Source organism: Tiliqua scincoides, chromosome 2, assembly GCF_035046505.1.
Source record: "Tiliqua scincoides isolate rTilSci1 chromosome 2, rTilSci1.hap2, whole genome shotgun sequence".
NCBI lineage: Eukaryota > Metazoa > Chordata > Lepidosauria > Squamata > Scincidae > Tiliqua > Tiliqua scincoides.
The window spans coordinates 126,267,818-126,285,330 of NC_089822.1; the positions used below are offsets into that span (position 1 = coordinate 126,267,818).

The following is a 17,513-nucleotide window of genomic DNA, read 5'->3' on the forward strand; positions in this document are numbered from 1 at the left end:
GGTGAGAACTCCCACACCTCTGTCAGTGCTGGAGGCAGGTACTGCTTGTCATGCCATGCTTCAGGAGAGGTGAGAAAAGCTGCCCTTGTCCAAAATAACAGTACCCTGATGCTTTCTGTCCAATTAACTCCACTTACCTTACATGAGGGACCCCTGAAGAAGATAGCAGCAGGGCAGAAGAGAAGGAAGACTACTCAGCCTCGTCCTCCAGGACCTGAGGGGGAAACATGGGAAAGAGACACTGGTGGGTGGAAGTCGGAAAGAGATGCTCAGCGCAGGAGGGCACGTTGACGGCTCCTAGCGCCACACACACAACAGACCTGCAGGCAGGCCACCCTCGCCTCAACCCATTCTGAAGATGGGAATGTTGGGGCCAAGAGGAGCCAAGTGGGTGTCCCACAGCCCCCTGAGAATGTTTAGTTCACAGCAGGGCAAAGAGGTTTCCCAAGGCCCTCCAGGCTACAGGACTTCCCCTGCAGAGACCCAACAAGGCAGCCAAGCCTGACCCACGGGGGACACTCACTTCCAGGCCAGCAGCTCCAAGTTCAGCCCTGAGCCCGGCTGGCCTCGACTGACAGGCAAGCAGAGGCGACGGCTGGACTTGCCCACGGGAAGCTGAAGGCAGAGACAAAGCAGGAGCTGGTCGCACGGGTGGCAACGGGGGGGCAGAGAAGCGGGGGGGAAAGCTATTACCATGGTGACCATACCCAGACATCCCCCCCCTTACCGGAAGCAACGACGAGGACGACAAAGGCAGAAGAGCCGCCGAGGGAAAATGAAAGGAGCGCCTCTCTCTCATGCGTCCCGTCTTTCTTTCTTTCCCAACCGGATTCGAAGAGGCGGGAACGTCAAGACAGCCGGAAACGGAAGTCACTTCCCGGTCGGTGGTCCTCTTGCCTCTTCCGGCAGAAGAACAAGAGCGGGGAGAAGACGGACCGAGGGAGCGCGTGTGCGCATGCGCACGAGTTAGCGAGGCAAAAGCCCTCGGGAGGGAATGTGGTGTGCGTCGAGTGCGCATGCGCCGCGGTTCGGCGAAGCAGTGTGCGCGTGAGGTCGCTGCGCGTGTGTTTTTTTTCTCCCGTAAGTACTGTAGTATAAGGGTACGACGTCTCTGAGTTAGATGCGGAGCGAGACAAAGAGCGCGCAGCAGCCCGGTTCAATTCAGGAGGAGCGGCAGGAGAGCCCCGGTGGCAGGCGGCTCCCGCAAGCAGGGTATGAATGGCTTCAGCTGCAGCCCCGCTCCCGCTGCATGCGGAGCTCAGGGGTGGAGGCTGCCTCCGAGCAGCGGTGCTCCGGTTTGCAGTGGCATCTCCTCCTGCAGCTGCTTCTTTGTCCCTCTAGCAGTCGAGGCTGCACCAGCCTTAGCAGCCTGCATGCCTACTCTGAAGTCAGTCCCACTAGTCAATGGGCTTACTCCCAGGAAAGTGTGGACAGGACTGCAGCCTCAGAGCCCAACCCTATGCATGTCTACTCAGATGTAAGTCCCATTAGAGTCAGTGGTCTTACTCTCAGGTAAGTGTGGATGGATGTCAGCCTTGGAGCCCAATCCTGTGTATGCCTACTTTGAAGTAAGTCCCATAAGAAGATAAGAACAGCCCCACTGGATCAGGCCATAGGCCCATCTAATCCTGTATCTCACAGTGGCCCACCAAATGCCCCAGGGAGCACACCAGATAACAAGAGACCTCATACTGGTGCCCTCCCTTGCATCTGACATAGCCCATTTCTAAAATCAGGAGGTTATACATAGCATCATGGCTTGTAACCTGTAATGGATTTTTCCTCTAGAAACTTGTCCAATCCCCTTTTAAAGGCATCTAGGCCAGATGCTGTCACCACATCCTGTGGCAAGGAGTTCCACAGACCAACCACATGCTGAGTAAAGAAATATTTTCTTTTGTCTGTCCTAACTTGCCCAACACTCAATTTCAGTGGATGTCCCCTGGTTCTGGTGTTATGTGAGAGTGTAAAGAGCATCTCTCTATCCACTTTATCCTTCCCGTGCATAATTTTGTATGTCTCAATCATGTCCCCCCTCAGGCGCCTCTTTTCTAGGCTGAAGAAGCCCAAACGCCATAGCCTTTCCTCATAAGGAAGGTGCCCCAGCCCAGTAATCATCTTACTTGCCCTCTTTTGCACCTTTTCCATTTCCACGATATTCTTTTTGAGATGTGGCAACCAGAACTGGGCACAATACTCCAGCTGTGGCCTTACCATCGATTTGTTCAACGGCATTACAATATTAGCGGTTTTGTTCTCAATACCTTTTCTAATGATCCCAATGTCATCACCAGTTACTTCTGGTGGTACTTCAGATAGGTGGACCATGTGAAGTGGTATAGTGGAGGATAAACATTGAGAAACACTGTTCTTAATGCTGTTTTAGTCGGAGGAAGTGGATATGTCCTCATTCCCCTGGATGATGGAGGGGGTTGGTTTACAGACAGGGCCGGTGCATTCACGAGACCAACTGAGGCAGTTGCCTCAGATTGGTGTGCAGACTCCCATCTCTGCCTACTTTCCTCCACTGCTTCTCCTTCTCTGTCCATTCCCTGTATTGGAAAAGGGGAATGGAGAGGAAGTGTAAATGTGGAGGGGAGAAAAGTTAGTCCATTGGGGAGTGGGAGGAGCAGAGGTGGCACATCATCAGTGACACAAAACCACTTAGAGGGTGGTTTTTCCATAGCTTTTCCTATAAAGCAGCACTTTGCACGGAAGAGGTATATGTTCAGAATTCTTTATGGCATCACCATCTATCTAAATCAGTGGTTCTCACATATTTAGCACCGGGACCCACTTTTTAGAATAAAAATCTGTCAGGACACACTGGAAGTGATGTCATGACCAGAAGTGACATCATTAAGCAGGAAAAAATTTTCACAGTCCTAGGCTGCCATGGTAGCATCAAGTCTAATAGATTAAAAATAAAATATTGAAATGAATAGGGACTCACCTGAAATTGGCTCATGACCCACCTAGTGTGTCCCAACCCACAGTATGAGAAACACTGATCTAAATGCATCTTGTTGTGTGTGTAATTCTTTCATATAATTTAGATGGAGTGCTGGTTAATAGGGACGAAAGCAGAACATTTTATCTTCTTAAGACCCTTTTCTGCAAACTATTAATTTTGATGCTAAGGTTAAGTCTATATTACAGTTATTTCTGCATGATGTAGGTTTTGGTTCAAAACGCCTGAATTTGCCTGCTTGAATTCTGGTAATTGCCTTTATTCAGCAGAGAGTGAGTGTATCATGTTCTTGTGCTGCCCCACTGAGGTCAAAAAACTTACTGATGTAAAAGGAATCACCATATAAAGGAGAATGTGGACTTGTACCTTTAAAGTAGACTGCAAGGCAACATGACTGGGACATCTTCAATGTAAGGCCATGACTTTTATGTGCACCAATAAGGAAGAGGTACAGGAGAGCCAGCTGTCTAGAGGCCAGGCATAGCATCTATAAATATCATACAGGAAAGCTTGCTTTTTCTGGTAATGTGGGCGCCCCTGGACCTCTCTGTAGTAGGGTCCAGCTTTTTCATTTCAGTGTCACTTACATTTGCTGCTGTTATCTTCTTTTTTACCATCTACTCGTTCTCAGAAGAAAAAGAAGGGAAAGCAGGTTAGTGAAGATGCATATTTTAGATTTGTTTGATATAGTTGGTTGAAAAGATCTCAGGGCGTTAGCATACTATGTATAGCAATTTACTACACAGTGGAAGCACTGGCATGGTTCAAATCCCTATTTAGACAAGGAGCTGACTGTGGTTTCAGTAATTTGCTATGTCTCAGCCCAATATACCTCACAGGTTAGGAGAAATATTAATATATCCTGAGCTAGTGCAAGAAGATGATCACCTGCATTGAATAATGTAATCCTTAAAGTGGTTAAAAAGTGTCCCAGTCTGGACCTTCATGAATGCTTGAGAAGGCAGCTTGGAAACTTGATGTAAAGAAATATTGTAAGTGAGAACACTGAATGCCAAGCTCTGTGAGACATGCTGAGAAATCTTATAGTAATGTAAACGTAGTACTTTGTAATTCCTTTGTAGTTGGCCTTTGCAAACTGTTTGTTTTTCATTCACACATGGATCTCTGCTGCTGGGTCAGGGTGAATATCCTAACTGTCCTATGAGCTAGTTAAAGCAGGAGTATTGTGCCAAGCTTGTAGGTAGAATCTGCACTTCTTAAGAAGACGATTGCCAAACTGGCAAAATGATAACCTTTTGATGGGGACAACTTCAGTTGGTGAAAGAGTATGAGAGTTCTACTTAATAGAGAGTTGTGTGTGAATTTGAAGGCTTGCTTGATACTTTCATCTTGTTCTCTGTAGGAAAATGGGGGTCCTACATCTTAGAATAGTTCCATCACCACTACCTCCAGGGTGAAACCATGGTCCTCTGTACTTTTCAGGGCGGAATGTGAATTTGATCCAATTTGTGTCACTGATGAGAGTTGCCAAAAGAGGGCGCTCTCCACAGTTCTGTTTCATAGGTTGTTACTTCCCAAGGATTCTGAAAGCTCCCCAGAAATTTGGTCCAGCAGCAATTGCCCCAGTCTCTGTTTTTACTCAATAGTTGCATGGTTGCTCAGGTTCTTCTCACCTACTATTATCTGTTGAACCACCTGGAAAAATGTTAAGAAAACAAAGAGATACCTGAGACTGAATTGGAACACTGCTTCAGCACACCTAGCACTGTTAACTCTGACTGTCAACTCTCCTAACTGTCAATGCCAGGCAATCTCTCAAGATTAAATGTGGGATCCTATATTTGCAGAAGACACACTGAGCAATAGCTTCTGCCCCAAGGCAGAAAGGCCATGTGTCTTGCATCTGTGCTGATGATCCAAGTAGGTGCAGGTGAGTTGTCAGAGATAGAGGAAGTTCTGCCACAAATTGGAGATCAAAATTATTGAAGTCCTTCAACTTCAGGCACTAGCTGAAATCTCTGAGAACAGCTATAGATTTGTAGCAAGTTGCATGGTACATTTCATTCAGTAGACAGCACTGTGCTGGTTTGCTCATATGAAATGTTCTTGAGAACGAGTGCTGCTTACCAGAAATATCATATATTTGGTATTGAGATATTATAGTTGACTGATTTGGCATCAGTAATCTGTGTTGCTTCTGCTACCAAACTGTGCATCCATCTAGTTGACCTCTGCAGCTAAGCTACAAAGCCACTTACTTACGGCAAGCTCCCTTATAATCCCAGGATGGCATTGATAAAATAATATTGAATAAGAAAGGGTTAGAGAGCAGATCGATTAATGTTTCCTCTTTGAGGAAGTATTCAGAATTGGAGGTCTTTCTCTGATATGTGCATCTACATGTACATATGTCAGTATAATTTGTGGTATGTTGAAGGTTTGCAGAGGATGGATCGGGGAGGGCAATAACTCTCTTCCAATTTTTAAAAATGCCTTTGCTTGGTTGACTTCAAGGGAGGCTTAAATTGCTGCAGGCAGCTAGGCAACTAGCAATTTACTAGCTTGCTATGAATTATCCTAACAATAGGAACAAACTGGTGATTACAGCCAAGATGCATCCTATGCCATTTCCTATGCATTGGCTGTTGCATTTAACTCTAAAAGGACCCTATGATTCTCAATTAAAACAGAGAACATATAATTACCTTCACTTGTCTTCTGCCTTCAAGAGAATAACTAGTCAGGCAAACATTTGTGTACACTATCAGTTGAAAATATTTTGATTTCTTGGCTGGGAGATGTATTTCCCCAACTTCTGAAACAGTGTTTTCCTTAACTTAAAATTGAACCCATTCTCTTGCATGTAGAGAAATGGCTGTATAAATAGTCAGCCGGTTTCCAAAACAGTGGGCAGGAATCTTCTTTGCTATTGCAGCATAGCCAAGTTAGGGCCAAGTCCTAACTAATTTTCCAGCACTGGTGCAGCCATGCCAACAGGGAATGCACTGCATCCTGTAGTAGGGGGGCTTTCATGGCGGTCTCCACCAGCTAAGGGAATGCTTCTTCCCTTTCCTTGGGGCTGTATTGCGGCTGCACCAGCATTGGATAGGATTGGGCCCTTAATATCCTCCCAAATATCTTGCATTTTCCTTTCTTTAGTCAGTAAAGGCTAAGCAATATTGTGGTAGTTAGATGGACAGAGGGTCAAGTAACTGACGTCCTGTGACAGGTTGTAAACTGGACTGGTAGTTCTTGCTGCTAGTCCCAAAGGCCAACAGAAACCAGACAAAAGGAGGCTGCTGTGGGGGATTTCTGGGGGTGTCCTTTAAAACTGGACAGTAGTGAATTTTGGTGGCCTGGAAAGGTTGGCTACTGACTCTCTCCCAAATGAACTGAGGCCAGGCAAGTAATACAGGAAAACTATTAAAATAATGAAAGCACCTTAGGAACAAGTAGTAATGTAAAAAGAAAATGATGAATAATGGAAAGGCAAAGGTTGATTTAGATGGATGGTTTGGATAAAGGATGGCATGGAGGATTAAAAGCAAGGTTAAAGGGAAAGTTTAAAACAAACCACTAACAACATCTTTGGTATATTCGCTGCTCTATGTACGCGTGCTTGTCCAGGTTGATGGCCCTTGTCCAGATTGACCTGGCCAGTTGGGTGAGAGAGCCCCCATTAAACATCAGATGCTCTTAATTGGGACAAATGTGCAAAGGGGGAGTATTGAACCCAACTTTTTATAATCTGTGTAGATTAACTAGACTTTACTTGTGGGATTGGATACTTGGAGGTCACCTGAACCACTTTAATTTCCCACTGCTGGGAATAAAGTGAGCTTCACAATCTAAATCCAAGTTCTTGGTTTACCAACTCAAAGAACAACTTAGCTGCCACTTGAAGAAGCTGGTGCACCACTGGAACCTACCTAGGGGATAAGAAGGTCCAAACCAGGTGGAAATCATGAGGAAAATCTGTGATTATTGCCACAGATGTGATTGTGCTTTCTGGGCATTATGATGCTTCAGGACATCAGGCAGCTATGACAAAGGCTGCATCATGGAATCCCTGTGCAGTGGCATCACCAGAGGCCCCTGAACCTGCGGTGGTCACATTGTGATGTCACTTCTGTGTTCTCCTGGAAGAGAAGGCCATGGTGATGGCAGCATTGTGATCTCACTGCTGCCCGGTTCTTTCGCCTTTGGAGGATGAGCCTTCAAGGGAATGGGGCAGCATCAAGCAATGTCACTGAAACAGGAGTTGGGGCTGTGACCTCCTGTGATCTCACTGGTGCTGCTTCTCCCACTGCTGCCATCTTTGGTGGCCCTCATGTTGCACCTTCTTCTGGTCTGACATGTGGGGCTATACCACTGTCCCAGTGTTCTCAGGAGATGTTTACTGCTCATATTTTGGCAATGGGGGTTGTCAGTGCCACTCTGCAGGCCTTTGTGCTCCAGTGCTGGATACACTTGACATAGCATCTTATTACACTTGGGGTGCAATCCTAGGCATGTCTACTCAGAAGTAAGTCCCATTGTGTTCAGTGGGATTTACTCCCCGGAAAGTGTGTATAAGATTCCAGCCTTACTTTCTTCAGTCCCTCTTGTGATATGCTGGTATACCCTGGAACACTGTTTGGGAATCACTGATAGATGCATTATCCTGTGCACTTTACAAGAACTTCTACCAAATGGCACGGCTACTAGTGCTACAAAAGGTAATCCAAGAAATTGCTTTCCATTGTGTCCAGAATGTGGCAGCAGCATTTCTTATTCATTGAACAAGTGATACAGTACTGATCTTTTAAGGCCAAATTAGGTGTTGTTTTGAAGGCATTCACCTTTTTTTCTTAAATTAAAAAAAGTGAAGGGGGACATGTAAAAGGCCTTGCAACTATTATGATGTAGGGGACATATTTCTGTCATGGTCATATACCCCCATGTGCTATTTACATTAAGTACTGTACCCTGCCACATGATGTTTCATAAGGCATTGCCTGTGCTAATTTTTTAAAAACAAAAAAAGGTCCAAACTAATTCTTCATATCTTGTAGTTTGACCCTTATGTTCATAATATGATTCTCTAAACGTATGCCCAGATTGTAAACATTTGAGACCACAGTGCAGTGGAAGAGATACAGAGGCCATCACATTCAACCCTCTACTGATTAAACCACATAACTGAGATTAAATTTCAACTGGAAAATGAGAAGCATCTTCTAAGTATCAAAACCTCTGACCTTCGGAATTCTATAAGGCTGGAGCCAAAGTTGGCCAGTTCACAATAAATTCTGAAAATGACACAAGTTGTGCAAATGTTATTTATGTTGGGATTTGTTGTAAACAGGGAAGAAGGAGAAATAAAGCATCTTCCATATATAGTAGGTTAGGTATGTCCTGTAAAAGTCACAGCAGCAAGGAGGAACAGAATGCAGTGTTTAGCTTTGATTAATGATAGCTAAAGCCAGGAAAGTTGTAATTTACAGCCCAATCCTAACTTGCTCTGGAATATGCAGGCCAAGTGGCCTGCACTGTTTCTAGCGCATGGTAGGTGCTGGCTGGAGGGTAACTTGGGGTAAGGGGATTTTTTTAGCTTATCCCATGTCGCATGCTAGCCACCCCTATGAGGCTACTTAGATTTGCACCAGTGAATTTGGGCCAGGAATGGGGGTTAGGATGGAGCCTGCTGTGGGTGGGATCAACCACCTCCTGGTTCTGATCCTCCTCTCAGTCTCCCACCCAAAAGTGTTCCATCCCCATAATGCCCTCCCACCACCCTCTCCAACCCGCGTACCATCCTCCCTCAGCTGGCGCAAACTCACCTCTTCCTGGTCTGGATCCTGCTCACAAGGAGGCATGAATTTGCTTTACAGCATTTTTGTGACGCTCCTGGACTGGTTCAGGGGCTTGCACTGGCCCATCTATCACTCTGGACTGTGTTCTTAGATCCATAATTAGGAGTATGGACAGACAATTCTGCAAGGTGGAACAGTCTGTCATTGTAGCAACTTGGGATTCAATCTCAGTTCTTGGCTAACTTTAGATATTGTGTCCTGGGCTATCTTTACCATTTTACACCCCACCAGTGAGAGTTAGAAACTTATTTTATCTGACGTTTGAAGCATGAGAGATAGCAACTCCCATCATGGCCTCTTGAAATTTGCTATATGCTAAACTAGTTATCTTTTGTAATAAAATGGAAGAGTAAGCCCACTGTTCCTCAGGATACTACTTTCCTGGCAGATGGATTTTTTTTTCCTGATAGAGATGCTTTCATCTATTTTAAGATGTGTCTTTATACTGTGCCCAGGCTAAATGAGCATGCTGGAACTTAAAGGTCTGGTCAATGATGATATGTCATCAGTTTGGTGACTGTGACCTGGGAACTAGCAATGAGATATCTTGGTTTCCTAGCAATTTCACATCACATGATACATGACAGATACCCTCCAAAGTAGACTAGAGGTAGAGGCAACAACTACAGTCATGGAGCCCTTCCCTAAAACAGACTTCCTTTTTTTGCATGAAGTAAAGCCAGAGATATGGGAAAGCAGTTTGGCAGTATTAGGTAAAGGAAAACCTGCTGACTCCATCTATGTAGCCAATGCTGTTCTCTGCCAATGTTTTTCTTTTCCCTTAAACTGCTACCCTGAAGATGATTTACCTCCTGTTGGCTACATGCAGCTTTATGCCTGAGAGCAAATTTTTTGGTAATGGTGGTTGGTGGGGGTGGCAGACAAGAAAATCCCTACCAAAAGATTTCAGATCTTTTGAAAGAAAATCAAAAGTGACTAAATGTTGAAAGGAATATTAGACTTGTTTTCACAATGGATAGATGGCATTCCCGAACAGGTTCCTCCTTGTGGCAGATTGACCAGGGTATAAGGGAAGCTGGAAGGTAAACAGGTGCAGTGGCTAGCATTTGTAAGCAATGGCACCCTTCTCTCTTCTGCTGCACTCTTACTGGGAAAAGGGGTAGATCTCCAGTGCCACTTTCCAAAGCTAGGAAGCCTAGGCAGAAAGAGGCTGCCTTGAGGGAGCTTCTCCCGCAGATTAGCAGAGAGCCCTCAAATCCAGGGGACTCTTAAAACCAGCAGTAGTGGAACATGATGGTCTGAGAGATGTGGCAACCTGCTCCCTTTGAGTGAATACAGACCAGGAAAGTAAAATAATAAAAATACAAGAAACTAATCATTAAAAGATTGAGTAGTCAAACCAATGAATGGAGAAAGAAGGGGTGAAAGTGAGGCACTGTATGCAATTGGTAAGTGGAGAAAAGTGTGGGGGGAAGGAATAGCATGGGGTCAAAGCAAGATGCTGATCAAAAAATGAGAAGGGTGGCAGGCAGCAAAGTTTTTCCCAAAGATTGATTTATTTATTTAGCGTATGGCAACCCAGAGATTAAAAGGCAAGTTGAAAACAAAACAGATCCCTCACCTGGCTAACTGTGTATAGTCGGTATCTGTGGGGGTTAGGCTCCTGGAAACTCCTGTGCATACTGAATCTATGGAGAGGGAGGCATTGAGCTTATTATTTATTTCTATATCACTTTTCGACAAAGAGTTCACAAAGTGGTTTACACAGGAAATCAAATAAGTAATGGCTCCCTGTCCCCAAATGGGATCAGTGGGGTTAGGGAGAGGTGCCAGCAGGAGACCTGCTGCTAACTAACCTGCCAATAGGAGACCCTCAGGATGCAGCGGAGACCTTCAAAATGTGAATAGCACAAATAGATCTAAAATGACCATGGGAAGCTTCAAAAATGCTGTGGATAGTTTCAAAATGCCAGCAGAGACCGTCAGAAGTTTCCCATTGGTATTTTAAAGCTACTCCTGCTATTCACTGGCTCCGTTTTGAAGGCCGCTGTGTTCTGAGGGTCTTTGACTCTGCTGGCATTTTGACTGCAGCGGAGACCTTCACAATGCCATGGATGCCTGAGAACACCCTGCAAATACGTAGAGGTAGGTGGCAATTGTGCTCCCTGTGAATAAGTGCATCTGCAATCGCAAATCAGTGGGAAGTGGGAACTGAATCTCCCACTATTGGACATCAGCTGGGCGTTTCACTCCAGTGAACTGATTCAGATTCAAATTCCATTGTTTACTGGCTAAGGGGACAATGAAGACGCTCAAACAAAGAACAGCATCCCAGGATAATGGCTACTACCTTGGGATTACTAGGTAGCCTTTTTTGGATATGGGCAGCCCAATCCTAACCTGTGCTGGCACAGCGGGACCACATGGTCTATGCTGTATCCAGTGCAGATAAGGTGGGGTTAAGGAATATTTTTCCCCTTATGCCAGGTAAAGCTGCAGCCTGCCCAATGGGGCTTCTTGGATCTGAGCTAGCTAAATCACTAGTGCAAAACTAGGAAGCCCTGTGTAAGGCTGGCAGGTCCAGGTAGGGGGTTAGGATATGGCAAGGCTTGCTCCACCAATTCCCCTCCCAGGCCTGTCTCATTACAGTTCCACCTTCCTCTGCCCAGAAGTGCCCCTCCCTACCACTGTTCTGCTGTCCCGAAGTCCCCCGCACCACTCAACACTTTTCTGACCTCTGGCAGCCACTCCTTTGGATGGAGCACCTGCAGGCTGGCACAGGCCTTTCCACTGGCACTGCCTGCGCTAGTCACAAATGTGCTTTAAGTCACGTTTGCAACCCTCTAGGCTGGAACAGCAGTCACTGTGCTGGCAGAGGATAAATATAGGATTGCACTGTGAGGCAGAAGCCTCTGTCAGGAGGGTTAGAAGGGTCCAAAGCAGGAAAAAAGTTTGTGATATGATACAGGGCTATGCAAATTAGCAATTTTTTAGAGCCATGGGAGGAACTATTCATTCTAGCTCAGCCCTGATGACTGAGGAGCATCTATTTCCTTGTTTTCTCCTCGAAAATATGATGAACTAACAGTTGCCCCCATGTGACTTTTGAATGTTGAGTGTAGAACTACTCTAATGAAAGAACAAACCTTCCTGAGAGTGGGTAGGATGCTATCATTCACTGTGAAGAAAGCATTTGCGGTAAGGCCAAGTTTTTTCTCAGTGGAGGAGGGCATCCTGGGATGGGATCTCCTAATAGCTGTTTGCCTGGTCTAAGAGGGAATTGGCCCTTCTCCAGTCTAGTTGTGCATCACCTATTGCACAATCTACCTGCCAAAGCATGAGCATGCAGCTTGTAGTGGTGGATAAGTAGTGATGGAAGGTCATTTGGCTGCCCTGCACATCTCTGGTGGGGTGAGGTGTGGCATTTGCCAGGAGCAGTTCAGGTGACTCTACTGTGCACAGAGTGTGCTGTGATTCCCTTGTGGACTCGGAGGGATAAGGCCTCATAGGCCAGGGTAATGCACACATTGAGCCACCTGGCCAGATAGCATTAGAAACATTAGATAACTTGGGAAAGCAAGCTTACAATGCTGGTAGGATGCAAGGAGATGAAGAGCGCTTCTGAGGAGCAAATGATCTTGGTGTTCCTTAAGCAGACTCTCGCTACTCTGCATATGTCCAGTTTGTCTTTTCTAGACAAAACACATTTAATAATGTCATTGAAGGGATGACTCCACAACAATTGACCTGAAGGCCTTGACCAGTGCTCATGATGGCTGGCCACATGCCTCTAGGATCAGATGTGGCTGACAGTGCTTTGCAGATCATTTACAGTGTGACATTTTTACTTGTCATTTATTGGGGTGGGTGGGCGGGCGGAGTGTGAACTTTGAAAAGCAACAGCAGAGGGCTGCAAAGATCTCTTGGATCTCACAGGCAGCGTGAACCTTGCGGAGGGGAGAGGAGGCTTTGGAGGGAAAGGGACATTTTCTTCATCCTCTTTAAAAACATCTGTTTCGGTTAACTTTCCAGCTCGGAGAATGGCGCAAACACCGGTAAAACATGAGCATGCTGACACTATGGGAATTGGCAAGGCCATTGCCGTGTTGACCTCTGGAGGAGATGCCCAGGGTAAGCAGATTGTTCTAGAAATTTTCAAGGCTTTGGGGGGGACTTTTACATTAAAGTAATTGGTATGTATCTGATGTGCCAACCATTACAGCTCTTTTAGCAAAGAGTTTTAGGCTCTTTGCTAAAACAGCTTCTGCTGCACTTCCCTGAGTGGTGAGAAGTTCCAGAGGCAGTTTCCTGGGTCTGGGCTTCCTTTGGAGGAAAGAGCACTGGAAGCAAATTGTGTCTTTGTAATAACGCAAGCCTGCAAAATTGAGGGTCAGAAAATGTTTATTTTCAAAATTTATTGTGGTCTTGTATGAATTTGGTTTTATATGAAGCCATGGTGTAGGCTTCCTCATGAGGAAGCTGTTTGAACCAACTGAGGATATGCTTTATCTCCAAAACTAGATGTGATAGGGCAAAAAAGATGCCATTTTTTGGAATCGGCACCCCCAGAATACTCAGGAGTAGGTATAACTTTTAAGACAGCGAAATGTATGTTGACCTGCGTAACTGCTTTATTTACAAATATACAGGCTGGATCATTTAGATGGGGGAGGGGGGTAATCTTTCAACTTCAGGGCTCTTGGACCTTTAACAATTGCGCAGAGGAGGGAATTTCAGAAGGCGCAGCTTGTCGTCTGTGAGACCACAAGCTGCATCTGCGGAAATTCTACGCAATTGTTAAAGGTCCAGGAGCCCTAAGGTTGAAATGTTGGCCACTCCTGATTTAGATGTTGGCTCTGTCATGTCGTGAGAATGGATGATGTCCGGATCCCAAAGGATCTTCTCTATGGAGAACTCATGCAAGGAAAGCGCCCTACAGGTAGACCACAGCTGCGATACATCTGCAAGAAGGATCTGAAGGCCTTAGGAGTGGACCTCAACAGGTGGGAAACCCTGGCCTCTGAGCGGCCCGCTTGGAGGCAGGCTGTGCAGCATGGCCTTTCCCAGTTTGAAGAGACACTTGGCCAACTGAGGCCAAGAGGCAAAGAAGGAAGGCCCATAGCCAGGGAGACAGACCAGGGACAGACTGCACTTGCTCCCAGTGTGGAAGGGATTGTCGCTCCCGAATTGGCCTTTTCAGCCACACTAGACGCTGTTCCAGAACCACCATTCAGAGCCCGATACCAGAGTCTTTCGAGACTCTGTAGACTCGAGTAGTTGGAGGTTGCCAACTACTCTAAGCAACATCAGTGTTATATATATTTTTAAGCATGCCCGCAGCCACTACCTGTGCACTCTTTCTCTTGGCTTCCATTTTGGGCTCTCTCAGATCAAATTTTGTCTTGACATCGTCCTCTTCCAGAAAACATGTCTTTGTTTTTCTCACACAAGGAGAAATGAATCACCCGGCACTTGCATTTTAGCCCTTCCTCTCAGGTAGATGCACAGGTCCTGGGAGCCCTAATGGAAGCTCACATTCAGGCCAGTCAGGGAGGAGTTAAGGACCACTAACTAGTCCCTAGCTTGTTAGCTTAACAACAGCCTGGATCTTGTTATCCTACTGAATTCCAGCCTACTAGATTCTTAGCTTAACAGAAAGAACTGGCCAGTTAGAATTCTATCATGAAAGAATGGTTGATCTAATATTGAAATTGGCACTCCCTAAGTGTATTTCCTAATCCTGAAACACTGTCATGGCAACATGAGTCCATAAGGTCCATATGACATCACAGACGTGTTGCTGCAGGACCCTTAAGTATGCATGATGTGTACAGGCCTAAAGATCTGGAGAGGGAAGCCCAATCCTTGGGTGCTTTAACAGAAATCTCAGCCATGGGTTTATGAAGGGATAGCATAGTGCGAACTGACAGAGAGTAGTTACTGCTAATTTAACCCAGAGGTATGACTAATTCTAGCAGTGAACAGAATATTACAAGGTGATAGGTAGCAAAAGGGCAAGTTTGGAGCTGGCACCTGGGACAAATGCCCCACTATGGGCTATGGGTTTCTGCACATGTACCAAATAAAGTTTTATAAGGCCTGGACAAAAACGCAATTGGGGAGTCATCTTATTCCATACAACCACGTGCATAAATTGGCCTGTTCATTTTCCAGGTTGATTTTTTGGATCTTTTTCAAAATAATGAATTGCACTGCTAAAACCCACTTTCTTTAGGGTTTTGAGTGATGAGCAGCCCAATCCTATGCTGCCCCTGCACCCAGGAAGATAGCAGTGCCGAAATGGCTGCCGCTGCATCCAGAGGGGCTGGGGTAGCACCAGAGTCTCCTTGGGGAACTGTTATTCCTTTACCCCTGGTAAAGGTGCTGTAGCCCTAACGGTTCTCCTCAGAGCTACACCAGCAATTTTGCTGGCACAAAACTGAGGAGGCCCGTATTGGGCTTTCTGGCCAGCAAGAGGGCTTAGGATTCAGCAGCAGACTCTGCTGCCATCTCCACTGCCCTTCTGGGCCCGATCCTGCCTCTGGCACAGCCTCCCCCCCCCCCACCCTGCCTAATGTGTCACTTTCAGGAAACTTGAGAAAATTTCACATCCTCTTCAGTCTCCAAAGACACAAGTTTTTCAAAGCCTCAGCTATACACATGTTCATAAGTTCTCCTTGGAGCAGTCACATGAGGAAGGAGGTTTCTCTGGGTATGCAGTGGCATTGGATTACATCTCCTCTCCTGCATGTGGATGTATTTTGGAGCCGGCAAGTACGGAGGGCTGGCAGAGAGTGCTAGAGGCACTTACGTTAAATGTCAGCATGTCAAAAATAAAATGTGCAAATCATCTGAGGGTGAGATCAGATACATGGGAGATTCTGGGTCAGTCCTGACCTAGAGCCGTAAGAAACCGCACCCACTCTGAAGGGCAGGGACCAAAAAAAAAGCAGAGGGTTGTGAGAGTCACATGATGATACAACCATCATACAGACCCCACACTGCATATTCATGTCACAAGTCCTCAAAGGTGTAACTTAGAACTATAACAGTAGTTAGCACTGGTATCTCAGAGTTCAAAACACTTCATATTGATTTGCTGCATAAAATAGCATAGCATAGTTGCTAAGGGCCCAACTAAACAAGACTGAGTTGATGTTATGTGTCTCTTGCACTCTGGAGCAGCTACTCTGAACAATCTATTAGCAGGCTGTCCAGTCACATACTATATCAGGAATGCAGCAGATATGAAATTGGCACACATCTAATTTTCCAAAGGTGACATGGTAATGAAGCTTAAGATGCAAGTCTTCAGATACGTCTGAGGCCATCCTCTGAAATTGCCATCATTGCCCTTTTCATCTTTATTTCTTTAAAGCCCTCTGTTTTGTGACGTTTATGACCTCAAGTTTTGATGTACACAAGTTGAAACATTTCTCCCCCACCCTGATTCCTTCAAAGGGGAGCCTCCACAGACAGGAGAAGGAACGGGGGGGGGGGTGCGGGGAGGACATGAAGCTGCCAAGGCCGCCTCCTCCAGGGAGAACCTGAAAGTGTTGCACCCGTTTCTCTGCTAGGTAATTGCAGGCTCTGAGGGAATCCCAGTCTGAACTGCATGACCAAACTGTTTCCCTTTGCCTCATTGCTGGTTTTGCAAACTTGCACCTTTGATTGAAAATATGATCCCATCAGTGAACCCCAGTGATCCACCTTAGATAGTATTTCTGGAGGGCATCCATTCTCAGTCAGTTTGTCAGAAGCCCCTGTGCATTACTAGCATCCTGTGGTGCATGTCGGCACCAACGCTGTGGTGCATGTCGGCACCAACGATGTGGGCAAGTGTAGCTGGGAGGTCCTGGAGGCCAAATTTAGGCTTTTAGGCAGGAAGCTGAAAGCCAGGACCTCAAAGGTAGCGTTCTCTGAAGTGCTACCTGTTCCACGCGCAGGGCCAGCTAGGCAGGCGGAGATCAGGGGTCTCAATGCGTGGATGAGACGGTGGTGTAGGGAGGAGGGGTTTAGATTCGTTAGACACTGGGGAACGTTTTGGGACAAGCGGGGCCTGTACAAGAGGGACGGGCTCCACTTGAACCAGAATGGAACCAGACTGCTGGTGCATAACATTAAAAAGGTGGCAGAGCAGCTTTTAAACTGATCCCTGGGGGAAGGCCGACAGGAGCCGAGGGGCATCCGGTTCGGGACTCCTTATCCCTATGGGATGAGGATGGGGAGGTTAGAGAACAACAAGACAAAGGCAGGGTAGGAGAAGAAATTGGGAAAGTTAGGGAGATGGGATGTGATAGACGGTTTGGCACAATGAGAGGATGCGGGGACAAAGGAGCGAATAAGCAGCCCATCCTGGGGCATTCCGTGTATAAATGCTTTTATGCGAATGCCCGAAGTCTACGAGCAAAGGTGGGAGAACTGGAATGTCTGGTGACAAGGGAAAATATTGACATAGTGGGCATAACGGAAACCTGGTGGAATGCGGAGAATCAGTGGGATACCGCAATCCCGGGCTATAAACTCTACAGGAGGGACAGGCAGGGGCGTGTTGGAGGTGGGGTGGCCCTTTATGTTAAGGAAGGGATAGAATCCAGCAAAGTAGAGATTGAAGGTGGGTCTGACTCCACCGTAGAATCTCTGTGGGTTAAATTACCAGGCTTGTGCAGCGATGTAATACTGGGGGCGTGCTATCGTCCTCCAGACCAGAAATCTGATGGGGACCTTGAAATGAGGAAACAGATCAGGGAGGTGACAAGGAAGGA

At 46.2% G+C, this 17,513-nt stretch overlaps 2 protein-coding genes across 5 annotated transcripts in view; one reads left to right on the top strand and one right to left on the bottom strand.

Annotated features, from left to right (window-relative positions):
- The window catches only part of SENP1 (SUMO specific peptidase 1), a 52,799-nt gene extending 51,986 nt beyond the window's left edge, over positions 1 to 813 (bottom strand). For both annotated transcript variants that reach the window (XM_066614740.1, XM_066614742.1), the window contains exons 1-2: positions 728 to 813; positions 138 to 214 (exon numbers count right to left, since the gene is read on the bottom strand). The gene's annotated coding sequence lies outside the window, so the exon portion shown is untranslated. The remainder of the gene's footprint in view (positions 1 to 137; positions 215 to 727) is intronic.
- Positions 814 to 1,016: 203 nt separating this feature from the next.
- PFKM (phosphofructokinase, muscle) overlaps positions 1,017 to 17,513 on the top strand; it is a 51,973-nt gene continuing 35,476 nt past the window's right edge. The window contains exons 1-2 of one of the 3 annotated variants that reach the window (XM_066614518.1): positions 1,017 to 1,080; positions 12,781 to 12,879. In XM_066614518.1, coding sequence (XP_066470615.1) covers positions 1,017 to 1,080; positions 12,781 to 12,879 — 163 coding nt within the window. Of the gene's footprint in view, positions 1,081 to 1,122; positions 1,213 to 3,461; positions 3,624 to 12,780; positions 12,880 to 17,513 lie in introns of those variants that run through there. The other 2 variants (XM_066614519.1, XM_066614517.1) reach the window with 2 other exon arrangements.